Below are 17,138 nucleotides of genomic sequence, written 5' to 3' on the forward strand. Positions count from 1 at the left end.
GTTTTCTTAGAAGACTGAGTTCTTGTTATTTTGGGCCCCACAGTGTACAGTATCCTAAACCACAATATATGAGTGGTATAGACAATAGTGGGAATAAAACAGTACTCCACATTTGTTTCAGGGCAGTAAAACCCATGTAAAAGTGACTACACCCTATACTTAAAATTTCCAGCCATCAAGAGGAACCATCTTAGGCTATTTTGTATTTTCCATGCCAGAAGCAAGTGTTACGGAGAACAAATTTAGTGATAACAATCTGGCCTTTGTGGTTAGGGTCAGCTTATACTGTGAACACAAACGTGAGAAGGACGAAATAAAGCCTTTTTTCCCCAAAAGGACACTTATAGCTGATCCGTCATCCAACACATGCAGTGCTGCAGTTAAACTTGGCAGCACAGTGTCTTTTAATAGCACGTAGCACATGTCATTTGAATCTTTAGCCCTACCACTGCTACCTCAGAAACTGGGAATTGCACAGAAAACTGAAGGGGAAAGCCTGAACGAAAATTCAGCTGTGTAAATGTCCCCTCTTTGTCTTTGTACAAGAAGACAACCACATATATTTCAAGTTCCTATGTGGCGTCAGGCAGCTTTAAAAAAGCGTTTAATAATATAACATCCTAAAGTAACAATCTGCCTACTGGCAGTGGGAATACACACTTATATTTGACCTCAACACTTAAAATACTTAAACAAATAATTACACAAGTTTCCCCATAAAATATTACAGCTGAATTCAGTCATGGAACTATCCATAAAACCCTGCTTAACCAGAAGCCAACTTCAGATTTACTTTGCAATCTCAATCATTTCAAAAACTGAATGCCCGGGACTTTAATTTCCTCCACCACTGCAAGAGAAGAAAAACTATTCAGTAATTCAGTTACCTTTTTTTTTAAATAAATTAGGATACAGAGGTTTATTACGCAGCTCAGACGAAATATGTACTTGTCACACTCCCGATCACAGCATTGGTTTTCAATCCTCTTTCGTGGATGGGGGCAGAACACCGGCTTTGTCATGTTAAAGCTAGGTTGGGCAGCAGTAATATCCAGTGACAACACACTGATCTCAAACCTCTTTTAAGGAAGTGAACAGAACATTGGCTTTGTCATGATAAAGCTGGGCTGGGCGGCAGTGTCTACTTTCCACCGACAATGCATACAAAGGCAGGAAAAACAATCCAAGCAAAAGGTTTCTATAGTTCCTACATTTAACAGCTATAACATGAGCTATGGCAACCTACCTCCTTTTAGAATGAGCAAATGCACATGCATTAGAACTAGGGAAAAGGACCTGACCAGGGAGGGACAGCTCTATTGTTCCTTATATAACTTTGAGCGGATGAAGGAGGTTACTTTAATCATTCGATTAAAACAAATGTCAACTGCGTATTTCAAACAGTATTTTAAAAACCATATAGCACATGAACAGCCTCTTTCCGTGCTCAGGTGATATTCCTAGAACATTCTAAAAGGCTTATTATGGCTTCATTTGCTAAAATGGAAAGATTTCAAGGTGACCAATTTGAAAACACCCACACCAGCACACCAAGGATTTTAGTAATACAAGACCATGGCATTAAACCTTGTTGGATATCTCAATTACAAATCATTTAAAGTATCAGAGTGTATTCACCTTAGGGACATTTCATGTACCATTTTATTTTTTTATGTTAAGAATTTTATAATTGTATCAGTTTTATAACATACCTGCTGTACAGTCTTCTAAACATGAAAATAAATGCTTTCAAAATGGAGCAAAAGTAAACCAACTTAGCAAGCTCCAATGCAACTTCAAACACTTAATTCCATATACTGCTTTTAGCTGACTGAATGCTTTTAGCATTCATCTTTCCCCCTAGATGTGAAATGGTTGCTTTGCACAGCACTCGGCTCTGTGTTTACAGTCAGTCATATCAAGTCTCATGATTAATTTTCTCCCCTGTGGGTTTAACGTCACTGTTTGCTTTCAGTAATTGAATAAGACACAGAACTTTCAGTCACGTGACAACTATATGCTGAAAAGCCACACCGTAAAAATGTCATTTGCAGTACCTAACATTCCATTCAGCAGGTGTGTAAAGAAAAGCAGCTGGTGTTATGTTGGGGAAATACAGTAGTCTAGATTCAAATTTTAATTTTATTACTGAAAACAGCTTTTGTCTGCGTTATATAAGGATGCATGTCCCTCACTTATCTCATTTCGTTTTGATCGTCACCAGGTCAAGATTTTTCTCACACATAGCACATGGTATGCCAAAATGAGAGTCTTAAGTAAAACAAGGTATACCTATTAATGTAATGTCAGTGTCAAAGGCTTATTAATAAAGTCTTTACCTGCTTCAAGCAGTAAATGTAAAGTCAAGAGTTAAGAACTGCATTTAAAAACTATTTTACTAAACTATCAGGGAATTGTTAAACTTTTATTGTTAATGAATGTTTGGGCCTAAAGTTCCACCAAATAACATGTTTTGTCTGTATGCGTGCTTAAGGGATCTCACAGGAAAGGTCAAGTCAAGTTACAATCAGATGATGCAATTAATCCTAGCTGGATGACATCCTCAGATGGTGGCCTTTCCTTCCCTCATAAAAGCAAACAAAGAATAAAAGGTCTGAGATTCCAAAGCAAGACCATTACAGAAATAGGAGCTCAGCTGCCAGGCAAAGTTTTCATTGCATCAGAAAAGCCATGTAACCCACATAGTATCCCTATGATGCAATATTTCCACATACTGCACAATTTAAGGCATTAACTGCAAAGGCATGCAGACTACAGAATGGCTGTTCAATCAGGATACTACTTCCGTTTTAGGATCCAAATAGTTTGTGTAAGATGGAAAAGTAAAAATTCCAATTTTAAATATTACAAGTGTATTAGCGATTTCCCACATGCCACACTACAAAAAAAAGTTATTTCACTGTATTTGCCTGCGTAGAGTGTCATTCAATAACTACACAAAACAAAAAATGTGCTTGACCTAACAGCAGTAAAACCATTCATTACTACCAGCCTGTTTCAAACTAATGCAAACAAAAACCCAGGATAGACTAGTTATAAGTTCCCTTAGACTTTAAGAGCTTTATGTACTTAAGCTCAATAGCTATGGTTGATCTACAATCACAGACAGACTGCTCAGAAAAGTGACTGCAATTAGGCATTTAGGACACTGCCATCTGCTCTGCAGTCAGTATTGTCAAAAACTGTGGTACATGACTTCTGTTCTCAAGTAATCCAATCATATAAGTAGTTACGGACTTACATTTTCTATTAGGTGCCATTTCAAACTAGTGGCAGGGCTTGTGTAACACGCAAGTGTCTCCTTTTCAAATGCTGTAAATGATCAGACAACCTTTCTAATACACAAGTTTAACTTGTTTAATCTCCAGCAGAAGCCTACCTTCACCACATGTAAAAAAAAATGTAATGGTACATAGTATATATTTCCCATATCTAATGTTTTAAATAAGGAAAGTCAGATTCCTATATTCATATAAGACAAAATTGCACAGAGTTATTTTCAAATGCTCTAGTTGGATTTCGATTTGTGCTTTGTGTAACCACTGTGACAATGACACCACATCAAAGATGCCTTTTTTGATACACAGTAATAATCTGGAGATTATTTGTAATAACTTGTCACAGTAGTTCACAGGCAGAGGAAATGGAAAATTGCTAACTGCCACAAAACTTCCCAGTCTATGTGTTCACATGAATCAATCGAACAGCAGGTCTGAACTGGAATATCATGCAAATTATTCTTTTCTGAGAAGAACAGTCCTACTCGGCTCAAAACACATGCAAATGAAAACATAGATTTTTTATATATACACAAAACACCCAAACAGTACAACAATAACTGACGGAGCATTTTTAGCAAAATATGCTTGAACCTTCAAGAACACGCATGTAAGTTGTATAAATTCTCCCAAGACGGACAAGATCTTACCAAAGCATTTCACCTTAACATTTATTAAGACAATGTATAATATAACAATTATGAAAATTGTCATACAATTAGTATGTGATCTACATTATCTATCTGAGGACTTTGCTGTTTAAGCATTGTGATTATAACAGTCTTGTTAAATACTTGCTATTTAAACAGTACATTAAGGTGCAACTAGAGTATGTTGAAGTATAAGTTAGTTATCAAAAAGCCTTTTGCTAATACTGCAATCTTATAATTTTTGCCTTTAAAAAACTTGACTTAAAAAATCCCTTTTAGATTTTATCCTTATCGTTAAAGGAATTCAAAAGAAAAAAATCACAGGGATTTTACATGCATACTTTAACTTTCAATGTGGACTCAGTAAGGGTAAAGGAAACCTCAACCAGCATGCATTTTTATTTGCATATAATCAAAAGCCCCTATTTGAAATACTATAGGAACTACATCGAACCTCCCACTGCTGTCACAGAAATCTCATTTATTGCTGCTAACCAAAAACCTCCTATAGTGTGCTTTAAAGTCATGAACCACATACAATTTAACATTGAATTCTGTAAAGAAAACAGCACTTCCCTTCCAGGAATATTCAAAACACAAATGGTTTACTTCAACCAGTAATTCAGTAAGTTCCTCCTTTTAGAGGTCAGTAAATATTTCCTCATTATGCAGGGCATATTTAGAAAATTGCTTTGTTGCACACAGACCTGATAAGACTAGGTTAGCACTGGGTCCGATTCTTGTGTAGAAAACCCACTCGCCTCTTAAACATATCAATCTGGTCAACATGCGTCAGTACTGCACCACCAGAATGTGGTACCTGAAATCAAATAGCAACTGCAAGTGTTTTGAAGTGTTTGAATAGCAAGGTGTGTGTGCACCCAATAAGAGCCTCACAGCTCCAGGATCTTGAGTTGGTTTCTGGGCTGGGGTGCCAATCTGTTTGGAGTTTGCATATCCTCCCTGTGTTTGCATGGGTTTTCACTGTGCGCTCCAGTTTCCTCCCAGTTCTTAAAAAACACACAGGGTAGACGTATTTAAAGCAGCCATTCTCCGGGGAGGGGAGGTCCAGAGGATGTCATACTTGGGGAATTTTCCTCCCAGCACAACCTGTACTGTGGTTCTATACAGAGTCAGATCCACTGGATGAGTCAAAAATAAAAGAAAAGACCGCCTCTCATCTTTGGTCTTTCTTTGTTCTGAAATGAATACACTAGTATATGTTTGCCACCTTTGTGGTACAGAAAAATATTTGAAGTCTGTCCCACTACTCTGCGATAAAATTTACCTCCTCTGAAAAGAACTTTAGCGGGCATGATGTGCCAGGCTATTCTGGAAGGTTTAAAGACTTTTACAAGAGACGTCAGAGCTTGGTGCTCTTCTTTAAGCCTCTTACTTGACAGAAAGGCACTGAAAGCTATGGTTATGCCAACAGAAACCCAAACCACCCAGCAACCCATTATCATGTTGTCAACCTACCTGTAGTACCGCGACTGTAAATACGTTGAACACACCGCTTTTGAAACATGGCTGGCAGATCCAAAGTCTATTACTTTCACCCTATACGGCTGCCGCACAGGGTCCACCAGCATGATATTCTCCGGTTTGAGGTCCGCGTGGATGAGGCCGAGGCTTTTCAGTTTTTTCAGTGCAGTGGCCACCTGTTGCAGGATAGGCCGGATTACCTTCAGTGGCAGGGGGCTGAACTTGTTCTGCTTCAGGAAGTCATACAAGTTCTGCTCCAGCATCTCAAACACCAGGCAGGTGTGGTTGCGGTGCTGAAAGCACTCGAAAGCCCGTACCAGGTTATTCTCGTCCGCATTCTCGCTGCTCAGTCGGGCCAGGATACTCACCTCGATCTGCCCCTGCCGTGCATACGAGGGGTGGTTTTTGAGTATTTTGATGGCCACTATCTCATTCGTCCCCCGTTTCCAGCACTTTACCACCTGGCCAAAGGTTCCCCGGCCCAGGAAATCGAGGACTTCGTAAGTGTTCTTCATGGAGCACAGCACCTCGTGCTGCACCAGCTGGTAATCCCCATCCCCACCGACGCCGTTCTGCTTCGAGGCGCCCACCACGGCGACGGGGTTCCCCACATTCGTTTGCAACATCGCAGGCAACATGGACAGGTCCTCCACAATCTGCATGGCGCTACCTCTGTTCTCCAGCTCCTCGCTCTTACGTTTCAGCCCGCATCTCTGGGAGCCGTCCGCCAAGTTCAAACCTCCTCCTTCGTCGTCGTCGTCGTCGCCGCTGCTGCTGCTGTCTCCTCCTCCTCCTCCACTGCTGCTGCTGCTGCACCCCGGCCCCGCACCCTGCGAGGGCCCCCACCTCTCCTGAGGCTGTCCCTGCTGCGCCTGCGCCGCTGTCGCCCTGGGGTCCTCCCTTGCGCTTCTTAAGGCGACGGCTTGAAGCAAAAAGTTCTGCCCACGAGGCCTGCTGCCTGCCGAGTCTTTTGTCTGAAATGAGCGAACGATATTCGTCGGTTTAGCAATGCCAAGGGTTCTACCATTCAGATACGTCCGTGGGTAGGCTCTTTCATGGTAAACGCAACTGCTTGGCTCTACTTTAAGCTTCTTCACACTACAAAAGGCACTTGTCTGGGTTTGATAAACATGTGGTGGGTAGACCAAGACTTGTGAGGCCATACCTGCAAAAAAGAGAAAAAGAAAAGTGGTCAGAAAGAAAAATAATCAAATAGACAATTTGGCATTCAAAAGTTTTTTTTTAAATTGTTCTTAAACATAAAATGGATCTTGGCAGAAAACGGGATTTCAAAAGATCCAGACAAGCGTAACAGCTGGCCAAGGCTATCTTCAAAAGCTCCACTTTCCATAGTTCCATGGCAGTCCAGTCTCCAAAAATACTTTATTTAAGGAAATTAACCAGTCTTCCTGTTCTGCTATATCCATTCAAAGCAACTGAGTTCCAGTTTGTAAAGGTTTAATTTTATTTATTAAGCAAGTATACCTAACTAATACATAAGGTCAACAAAATGCTCTGACAAAGTAGGAGAATCGCTTATTCACAACCTAGTGGAACATCATCAAGAAAACTACGGAACATGGCTTCATGCTGATAAGGAAATTGTACAAAGATTAACAGAGACATTTGGCACAAAATTCTCAAACTGTCAAACTGTATCAGGCTGGGGTATTTTTCTCTAAGCCTTTGTACCAAAGTGCAATTTGGACATTTTGAGAACAATTTTCCCCGTATAATGAAAAATGCTCTGTAGTTTTTTTAAAAATCATGTGGCATTGCATAACCTGCATATGAACACAAAGAAATATTTCCTAAAGGACATGATCTTCAATTGCATAAAACGGTTAACCGACTATAAACCCCTTAGTTTTTACAATTACATTATGTTTAATTTCTTGTTTAAAAGAACTAAGGTTTAGCCAGAACATCAGGGTGGCAGATGGTACCTCAACAGTGCCAACACAGTGAGTTTAAAACATGCAGTCAGAATCCTGAGCTCGAAACAGATGCCTCAGCCACACCCAAAGGCCCAAGGCGTTGGGATCTCTGTAGAATAAAAAGACCCATCCCAAAGGTGTTTGAAGTTGATCTCTTCGTAAGAGTCAACGCGAATGATGTCAGGCTCTTTCACTCCTGGAAGTCCTGGATTTTCCCATCCATCAGCAAGTTTCACAAAAGGAATCAAGCTAACCAAATTAAATGCATGTCTATTTGCAAACAAACTGCTTTAGAGTACACTTTTCACTGCATGAAGTTTTCTAAAACACTCATCTAAAATCCGACTGGAGCTGCAGACCTTCTGCATGAAGCACATTAGTATCCCTATGTGTCCCTTTGTTGTTTTTTTAAATCAAAGCCCTATTCTATCCATTCTGCAACTGCTCTGAGCACAGCATGTTGCAACCTCTCTGCCATTCACACCTACGACAGGTTGACTCACAGTGGCATTCACAAAGCTTTCTTTCCCCCACTTACTGTTCAAGGAGAGACATTAATAAGGTCTGCTTGGGTGCTGTAAATCTGGACATCTAGGATACCTCCTTCTAACCCACATCGCTCCGACTTCATGATGTGTCATGCTGTAGCACTGCAACCCCCAGAGCCGACTGGGGCAAAAGCTGAATAAATTACCCAGCCACAGTCTAGTGAAAAGCATGTTTCAATAGAAACCTGTATCACTACTTCCATATGACTAACTTCACAAGGTTCACTTGACCTTTGAGACTTTCCTAGCAGCTTTCCTTGAGTCTCTAAGCAACTGAGGTATAAATCTAAAGTTTTTCAGGGAAGAAAAGAATAAAGAAAGGATGTTTCAGCAGAAACATCTCTACAAGTGAGCTTTTTTTAGGGCTAAGAGTCCATGGTTATGCCTATCAGACTCACTGCTGGAGTTTATGACAATTTCTTAGAGTTAAGGAGAGAGAGTATGCAACTCCCACCTGAATGGGACACTACATGCAAGAAAGCTGACATCCTTTTGCTTGGCTGTATACACTGGAATTAAAGGATACAACAGCAGGGCCCACTATCTTTCAAGCAATTACAAAGCCCTAATCAGCTCTCTATAAGTGGAACAAATTCTAACTGCACAGTATTTAATTAAATACAGTGACCAAAAAATTAAACACTCTTTAACTTTCATCAATTCTAGTTTGGCTAAAGAAGACAGTGATTTTCTGTGGCTGCAGCATAACAGTTTAAAAATGTTTTGAGAGGCAGACCCCTATCTTATTAGGACAAAATAATTATCACATGCAAACACTACTGCAAACAATAAAGTCAGTAACAAAGCTCAATCCTTATTTAGTGCATTCCAAACCAGTTAATCAATACTATGAACATGATGGTTTCCAAATCCCACAGGAATTCTCCTTATCAGATGCATGTGCTCTTTTAACTTAATTTAATGAAATTTTCCATCCCAGTATTCATTATTCAGATTTACTCAAATGTTTCAATTGGCCAGCAAATGACATTAACCTTAACCAACTGACTGGCTGGCTGGAGCAGTTTTTCTAGATATAATGTATTAAAGTCTCAGTGGAAGATTAACAGCAATCAGACTTTCAGGGAAATTTTCTAAACTGCTTGCTAGATCACCATCACTAGATCATGGTCTAAAAAACAATTAACTAGTTTTAAAAAAAGACACTAGAGACAATAAAGGCCTACTGACAGTGAGAGTTTGTGAAGTCCTGAAGCAGACTGAATATTTTAAAACCCACCTTTTCTTTACTGTGGTTTCTCTCCATCTTCCTTATTTTCAAGACACTAAAAAATTATCTCCTTCACAAAGCAAATGAGCCATTTAAAATACCCTTAAAAATCAACTCCTAACCAAAAGCTCCCCATCTTTTGAAGGGAAAGATACCCAACAAGCTCAGTAGCCCAAATAGAGGTACAAGCTAAAGGGAAGCAGATAAGACAGCGCTACTCGACTAGCAAGCACGTGACTCTGACCACAGTGAAACGAAAGATTGCCAATTTCCCCTGTGCAAGGTTTACTTCTGGTGAAGTTGAAGTGCAGAAGCATTCCAGATAAAGCTTTAAAAATGTATTTTACTAACAATACTTCATAAAGCAGTTTCCCAAAGCCTAACACTTGCAAAGAGCTACTACTGCCTTGTTTGTGGTTTAGATGCATCTACTTCCAAATTCAAGCAATTTTGCACTGCCAAAAAAAAAAGACCTAACATGTTGCCATAAATATAGACACCGAAAGAGTGGAACTGTGCGAGTCAGTGCTTGTATAAAGGTGTGTCAAGGACAGATCAACAAGTAAAGGGGAAGTAATATCCACCTCCCTTATGTTTTTGTCAGCTTGTTCAATAACTCTTAAAATATTAACCAAAACATAAAAAAACAAACGAAAATGTGTTACAGATTCCAGGTTTGCACAGGACACTGTAAAAGGAAAAAAATAGAAAACTTAAGTTGCAATGCTCAAACTGCTTGTTAACTTAGTATGCACTGTAGTAAAGGCAGTTTTGGGGAAAACTTTCAGAAATTCACCCGCCAAATGCCAGGGACAAAACTTCCTTCTGCAAGTTTAAGTTAGTACTCATAATCCCCTATCAGCAATGAACAAATGCATAAAAAGGCTGCAGAAAACACTCCACCCTGGAACCTCTTCATTTAAAAAAAGGTTGCCTGCAAAATCCAAGTTCCAAATTAACTATGAGCCAATTACAGAAGGAAATGTTGCAAAAGGCTCACTTGAATTTTTTTACCACAAAAACAATGAGAGAGGTGGCCAGTCCTTGATGTGTGAGGTTACACACTATATGACTATTTTTAAGACTTCTGAGAACTCATATTACAGTCACTGCCATGTGTAAAATGAAATCTTCAACCCCCTCTCTAACAGAAAACATTAAAACGACTCAAGTCAGCCAGCTGGACAGAACATATCACCATGTAGGCTGCTTTGCATGCAAGCCAAAAATAACAGCACTATTGTGAATATAGCAGTGCTACCACGACAACCATCTGTTTGACAAAGAGAGCCTACTGTATTCCAGTAAATTAAAAGGGCTATTTAATGTTTATGGGACTTGACTAGCACCCCAGGACAAGTGTTCTCCATGCAAACCACATCTCGCCAATTCAATAATCGGACAACTTCTCGTTTGGTAATAAGCAATGTTGTGTATGCCAAAATTGTAATCCAATTTCAAACAGCTCAGGGCGCAGCTTAAAAAAAAAGATAGACAAGCCGACTGCCACCTTCTGGTGTTGTTCCTTCATACTTTTCTTAACCTCAATGTCCACATTACTTCACATCTGTCACAGTGATACAGAAAGCTGTTCCATTTTATTTACAGCAGTTCATCTTCGCCCGTGAATTAGCCTATTGGCAGGAAATCAATCACATACCTGCCCCTTGCATTACTTGGTGGCGGCCAATGAAAAGGTATGAGCCATGTCAACAAATGTATAAGCCAGAAAGGAATTATGGTCTCCGAATTAGAGAACCCGATCCTTTCACAATCAGCTTGATGAGTTCCAAACATGAAGGGAATGACACCACTGATTGCCTCACAACTAACAGCAAAAACTTTTGCAAAACAGTACTCTCAGAGCCATTTTACGCATCCCATAATCTACCATAGGAATCTCAGAGCTGATTAGCAAGTGACAGATCTACAGCAAACAAAAGGAACGGAAAAGGTCAATGACAAAAAAGGTTCAAAATGGACCATGTTTCCCAGATAACAACAAGGCAGAGCTAAAAGTCTTGTTAAATGGCTTGCCTAGCAGCCCACACAGAGTAAACATTAACAAACCAGCCATTAAGGTCTCTGTTTATAGAGTAGGTCAAGACAAACGCACTTCTCCCGAAAAAGTAGCACCAAAGAAAAATTAGCTTAGTCTGTTTCACATGGAAATACTTACGCCTCAGTTTCAAATGACCTAGGGGCAGAATTAATTTTTCCAAAGTTTGTTACACAGCTGGAAAACTGACATTAAGCCCTTTGCAACACTGTGCACGCTGTCATAAATGTTTACACTTTAGTTTAAATGATCACAATGAAAGGGGGGCTCATTTTGTTTTCCCTCCTTAACGCACAAAAGAAATCTGTTTCGCTTTCATTCTCCAATTGCTAATCTGATGCTGTAAAAGTAATCTTCGAAGCACCCCACTTAGGTTAAGATCAAACGGCCCACAAAAGCAGGCACAGAAAACTTTAACAAGAATATCTCTAGATTTTTCATTGTACTAGAAGTCTTCCATCTCCAGAAAGTCATCTGGACACCAGTCTCACTCTGCTCTCATGATAAATGTCTATCTCAAAATATTGTCACTTCTGCCTGAGAAGACAAAACATACAATACTTGATCATGAAGCTAAACTCAAACGTTCCCAAAGGCCAACCTAATGAAATAAGAGATCCACAGATTATCTTTCATTGAACATTTTAATTCCAAAAGAGAGAGAACCGGGTTATTTTGGTGTTGCTCCATTTGCCAGAGTTTTAAAACTTTCCATGTTGCAAAGGATACTCTCTTACTGAATCATGCAAAATTAAGCATACAAAAAATAAGATGAGTACTACATCCTCAAGTATTTATAAAAAAAAATCAACTCCACCCAAAGCAGCTGACAAACTTCCTTTTCACAAAGATGTACAGCAACCACCTCGCTTCAGTAAGTCATCACAACACTGAACCTAACAAGATGCCAGATGTAAGCTCTGCCTGCTATTACTACCACATGTAGCTTGATATGTCACGGAACTGTGAGAAGACTCTATAGTATCGCATGACATGACTCACAGCTTTATGTTTTTAATGGCTACTGGCTGTAATTGCTTGCTGCTGACCGTTCCCAATCAGGATCAACCTGAAAAAGATAAATAAACATGAAGCACCTGCCACGTGATCAAACACTCACGTAGTGAAACAGCTCTCTTTTAGTGAAATTATTTTCTGACTCTCCGAGTCAGACTTTCCTCCCAAAAAAAGGAAAACTTTCAAGGTACCTGGAAACACAACCCATGTACTGTATAAAATGTCACATGGTTTGCATGCGGACACAAAATTAAATCTGTCCAAAGGTAAAACTCGCAATACTCCACTGCAATCACACACAGAACTGAAGCTATGACTTCGTAAGCAAAACAAGCTGCGATGGTGGCAAGCTTCCTCAATATTATGTAAGGCCATGTTTTGAACCTCCTGTACCTTTTTTTAATACATTTGATAATATCAAATAATCATTAAATACAGCAATTATTTACCCATGAGTCAAAAATAAAATGTAAAAATCTCTCGGTTTTAAAGAGCAAGCCAGTTTAGAAAGAAGCTGGTTATACATGTTTAAAAGAAAATAGAAAACACAAGCCACTAACATCAGAAAATGTCAATGGCAGAGTGAAAAGACAGGATATTCAAACTGCTGCATTTCGTCACGCCAGCTCGTGTTTTCCAGGGTGTATTATTCACCGCCTTTTACAGTGAAGAATAGGCTAAGATAGTCTATCAGTAAATGACACAGCAGTACAATGAGGCCTCAGTAAAACCTTTTAAGGCTCCGCATTCAATGCCTTAATGGAAGGGAAAGTTTTAGTTATGCTGCTTTTGAAGTTAAAAGACTTGCAGGGAATACCATGTTAATTGTTCATTTCATATCCAACAGAAGAGATCTTCAGCAAATTACACACAAAGAAGACATTTTTTTATTTACTTTTTAATAAATTACCCTAGGACTGATATGTGGAAAATCACTTTTTTATTTCAAAATAACACTTGAAATAATATAATATCAATAGCACACAAACTTTAAGATTCTGAATTCGGGAATGCAAGATATTCCCAGTTTTAGTCTAATTTCTTCAATGGGATTTCCAAAGGGCTACATTATAAAAACACATACATGAGAAAAAGAATAAATACATGCCGATATTGAGGAAAACTTCTAAAGGAAAGTTCTGCAATATGTTTGTTCACCAAACATCATGCAGTGCAGGTTATGGACTAGGCAGGATCACACAGTGAAGGGAGCCTCACTATGAACCAGCAAATTCACTCATACTGAGGTAACTCATCTGCCAACCTGTCAGCTTATCTTGAAGCACAATGGTGACAAGACCATCTGCGCTTGTAATGACGCACATACTGAGGATCACAGTAACCAGAGTGAGCTCAACAGAGGCTGCACAGACAAAAAAAAAAAACACCTGAAGTACAGGCTCAGCTTTGCTGTTCTGATCAATTTATAGCATGTTTGCACTGTATCACAGTGTGCATCACCGATTCGTCTGGCTGCATGAACACACATGAAGATTGACATTAACTGCTGCACTGTTTAGTGTTCAAGCGGAAACTTCATCACTAGATATATCGAGACATGAAATTTCGGAAGGGGAGGTGTAAAAAGTAAGTTTAAATGGTGACTGCAGAATGTGACACTAACAAAACGGATTACAAAGTTGAGAGAAACAATCTGCTTTTAGAAAAAACAAACTATGATTCAGTGCAGTGGAAAAAAAAAAGACAAATGACACATCCTACATTTTGTAAGATACGCAAACTACAATTAACCACTAGATAGAACAAGTTCAATGCCCTGAAAGAAATCTATAGCACTGGTGCACATTAGCCAAACCCACAGGCTGAAAAGAAGAATGTTTCTTTCTTTAACTATGCAAACCTATGGGGCTCAGTTGGGAGACCATGTTTTCCAAAACGTCAGGTCACTAGTCACAAAACTTTTTTTCATTCTTTGTCTTCACACTCCTGCATTCCCCCAGGAAATTTAGCTTGGCTCATAAAACAGACAATATTCTTGTGCTGCTTAATGCCTCTGGGATACATATAGCAGGGTCAAAATAAATGTTTACAACAGTAAATAAAGATATTTGTGTTTGGTTTAATTTTAAATGTGTTTTTTTTTGGTCAGGCTCCTTTTTAAAAAAAAGAATCTATTTCAGAGCAACTTATTGAGGACACAGAGGATGGTTGCATAACAATCTATGTCAAGGTTTAAAAAAAGACTTAATTTTGCTAAATACACTAATCACATTAAATGATTAATTTAAGGCCATTTTAAAACTTTTTTCTTGGATAATTAAATTCCCCTTTTATAGAGCATTGTGGGGGGAAAAGAAAGTGCTTCTCACATTAATGGGTGATACAATTTTTTCAATTATTTCCATGAAAAATAAATACTACAGAAGCTACTGTAAATACTGTAATTTTAAAGAAGACCTGGTAACGTCTAGCTCACAAACAAAAATGAAGGAAGTCTTCAGCTACTGCAACAAAGGAAACTGCAAAAATAGGATATGTGTAAAGGTACAGTAGTTACAGCACAAGGATGCCTGACACAAAAGGCTTGAGAATGTTATCTACTGAAGCATGAACAGTCATGAAAACAGTTTTGTTTAGGTCAACACAAGATTAAATAACAGTGCTTAAGGAATGCACTGAAACTAGTTTCCTTCTGCAACCTCCTTAAGCACGTGGTCAGGACATAATTAAACACTCAATCCATTTCAGACGTATACTTTTCCAAGGCTACTAATGACACAGTAAATAAAAAAGCCCAGCCTTTGTGCTTTCTAGCCAGATGGCAGGCACATTATCGTGTGACTTCTACATGACTTCTCCCCCTGCTAAATAAGATCATTCTTCTAAAACAGTAGTGTTTTATATTTATTTCATGCTAGCCATAGGGGAGGAATTATGCTGGCTAGTCTGTAGCCGGGTAACAAAAAATGCCACTGGATCTTATCTACTTCTCACATATCATAGTCTGTTATTTTAGCCACATCACACACCATGTGAAACAAGCTCAGACATCTACAGGCAAGGAAGTTCCCTTGTTCATATGAAAATAAATGAACTTGAAAGTACCTGGATCTTCAGTTTTAAACTACAGGCCTGCATCTGTTAAAGGAACAAACTGTGGGAAATGAAACTGATCCCATTCTATGATTCATCAGCTCAAACCTGAAGCTTCTGGTAAACAAAATTATTTTAGTATTTTTTTTCTATGCTGTGTATCTTAAACGAGTTTTTCTCTTGTTTATTTTTTTAAATTTAAAACCTGGGATCAAAACAACTGATCAAAATCATTGAAGTTAGACCAGCTAGTTCTATGCCGCAACTGGACCGTTTACTGAAAAGGATAACTCTTTTTTCTTAAATATTTGGAAAGAAAGATTTCGTTCTTCGCCTTTTTAAAAAAAAATCAGTTGGCAGCACTTAAAACTAACCTTTGCCCAAACACACAAAGAAATCGTTGATCTAGAACAAACCACCAGAATTGCAGCAATTCTATTTTATAATCCTCCAGAGTTAGTCCCACCACAACACAGGACAGGTCCCTATACGAAGTTTCTACCGGAGCTTTCAAATCACAATCTGGCCTGTTTTATTCGGAGAAAAGTCTCTGAGATCGGACCTATGTGAGTATCACAGCACTTACTCTAATAATTACATCGGTCCAATATGTTTTCGCACACATCTTTTCTACTTTTAAGTGAAAACCGTCAGAGTCACAATTATACCTGACCTCGCGACAGAACTGTAATTCAATTACCAAAACCGTAGATACATATTTTAAAACCCGATTACAAGCCTTCGTTTCCGTTCTGCTGTTTTTAAATGTTTAGAGAAGTCGTTTTCCTTCGCACAGTCAAGATGAACAAATTATTTCGTACAAACAACTCTCTGCCATACCTCGAGTAAGAAGTACATCCGCAAAAAAAAAGCATGAAACGAACTCAGTTTTACAAACCTAATGCATCGACAGGGAAATAAGATATAATTATAGTGTTTTTCGGCGATCGGTGCTTAATTATTGCTCAACCTGCGGACTTTCGTGGTGGTCAGTGTTTTAACAGTCTCCCCATCAGAAGCATTAAATTTATTTAATTCTAAAACATGAAATATAGCGAGTTAAACGTCAAAATTCAAGCAAACGAAGTAATCGCTTCAATAACGCGCTGGTAAGGTTACTTAATCGGATATAAAAACTATGCAACAATGTAGCTAGTTAACTAAACTTTGTGGTGTTTAACCTGTCGTTCAAAAAAAACCCCGAATTGCTGTTGCCGAGTTAGACTGCGTGTCTCGGAAAACAGATCGAGAAAAACGAACCGACTTACCTTCACAGATATTAACAACTGTTAGAATCCAGGGCTTCTCTGAACATGTTATGGAGTTACAGTGTACCCATACCATGCCCAGCCAGCCTGTACTGCTGCCATCTTGTCCTGGACAACAGGAGGAGAGACCTCTCCGTCGACAAAACCACCACCTCCCTCATTTCAAACTTCAAATAACTCGCGCATAAAATCACTCAGCAGGGTCAGACCAAGTCCAGCGGGTAGCTAACGAGTTCCGTTTACAGGAAAGGTAGCTTTTCTCTTGGTTGCAAGGGCGGAAATGCCCATGTTTTCGATGTTAATCGGGGACTCGCCGCCCCTCAAACCCCGCTGCTCCTGCCGTTTCCTCTCTGCCTCTAACATGTCTCTCTCCGCTGCGTGTGGAATGTTTGTGTGCCCGTGGAGCGAGACCAGAGGAATCGATCGTAGAGCTCGTTCGCCACTGCGTGTTACCGTAATTACCCCCGGAGTGCGAAAGGAGCGCAAACGGAAAACGTAAACATAGCATCTTTTTTGTAATAAAACCCTTCTGGTAGAAAGAGGACACCACGTTAAGTCGTGATTTAACTGTAATTAGTTACAGACCGAAC

General features: G+C 39.2%; 1 protein-coding gene across 2 annotated transcripts in view; it reads right to left on the reverse strand.

Annotated features, from left to right (window-relative positions):
• The window catches only part of LOC148819530 (homeodomain-interacting protein kinase 3-like), a 59,022-nt gene extending 42,097 nt beyond the window's left edge, over positions 1–16,925 (reverse strand). For both annotated transcript variants that reach the window (XM_088934600.1, XM_088934599.1), the window contains exons 1-2: positions 16,549–16,925; positions 5,429–6,599 (exon numbers count right to left, since the gene is read on the reverse strand). In XM_088934600.1, coding sequence (XP_088790726.1) covers positions 5,429–6,599; positions 16,549–16,624 — 1,247 coding nt within the window. In that variant the 5' untranslated portion in view covers positions 16,625–16,925. The remainder of the gene's footprint in view (positions 1–5,428; positions 6,600–16,548) is intronic.
• Between the last annotated feature and the right edge of the window lie 213 nt (positions 16,926–17,138).

Source organism: Atractosteus spatula, chromosome 16 (genome assembly GCF_055471065.1).
Source record: "Atractosteus spatula isolate fAtrSpa1 chromosome 16, fAtrSpa1.hap1, whole genome shotgun sequence".
Taxonomy (NCBI): domain Eukaryota; kingdom Metazoa; phylum Chordata; class Actinopteri; order Semionotiformes; family Lepisosteidae; genus Atractosteus; species Atractosteus spatula.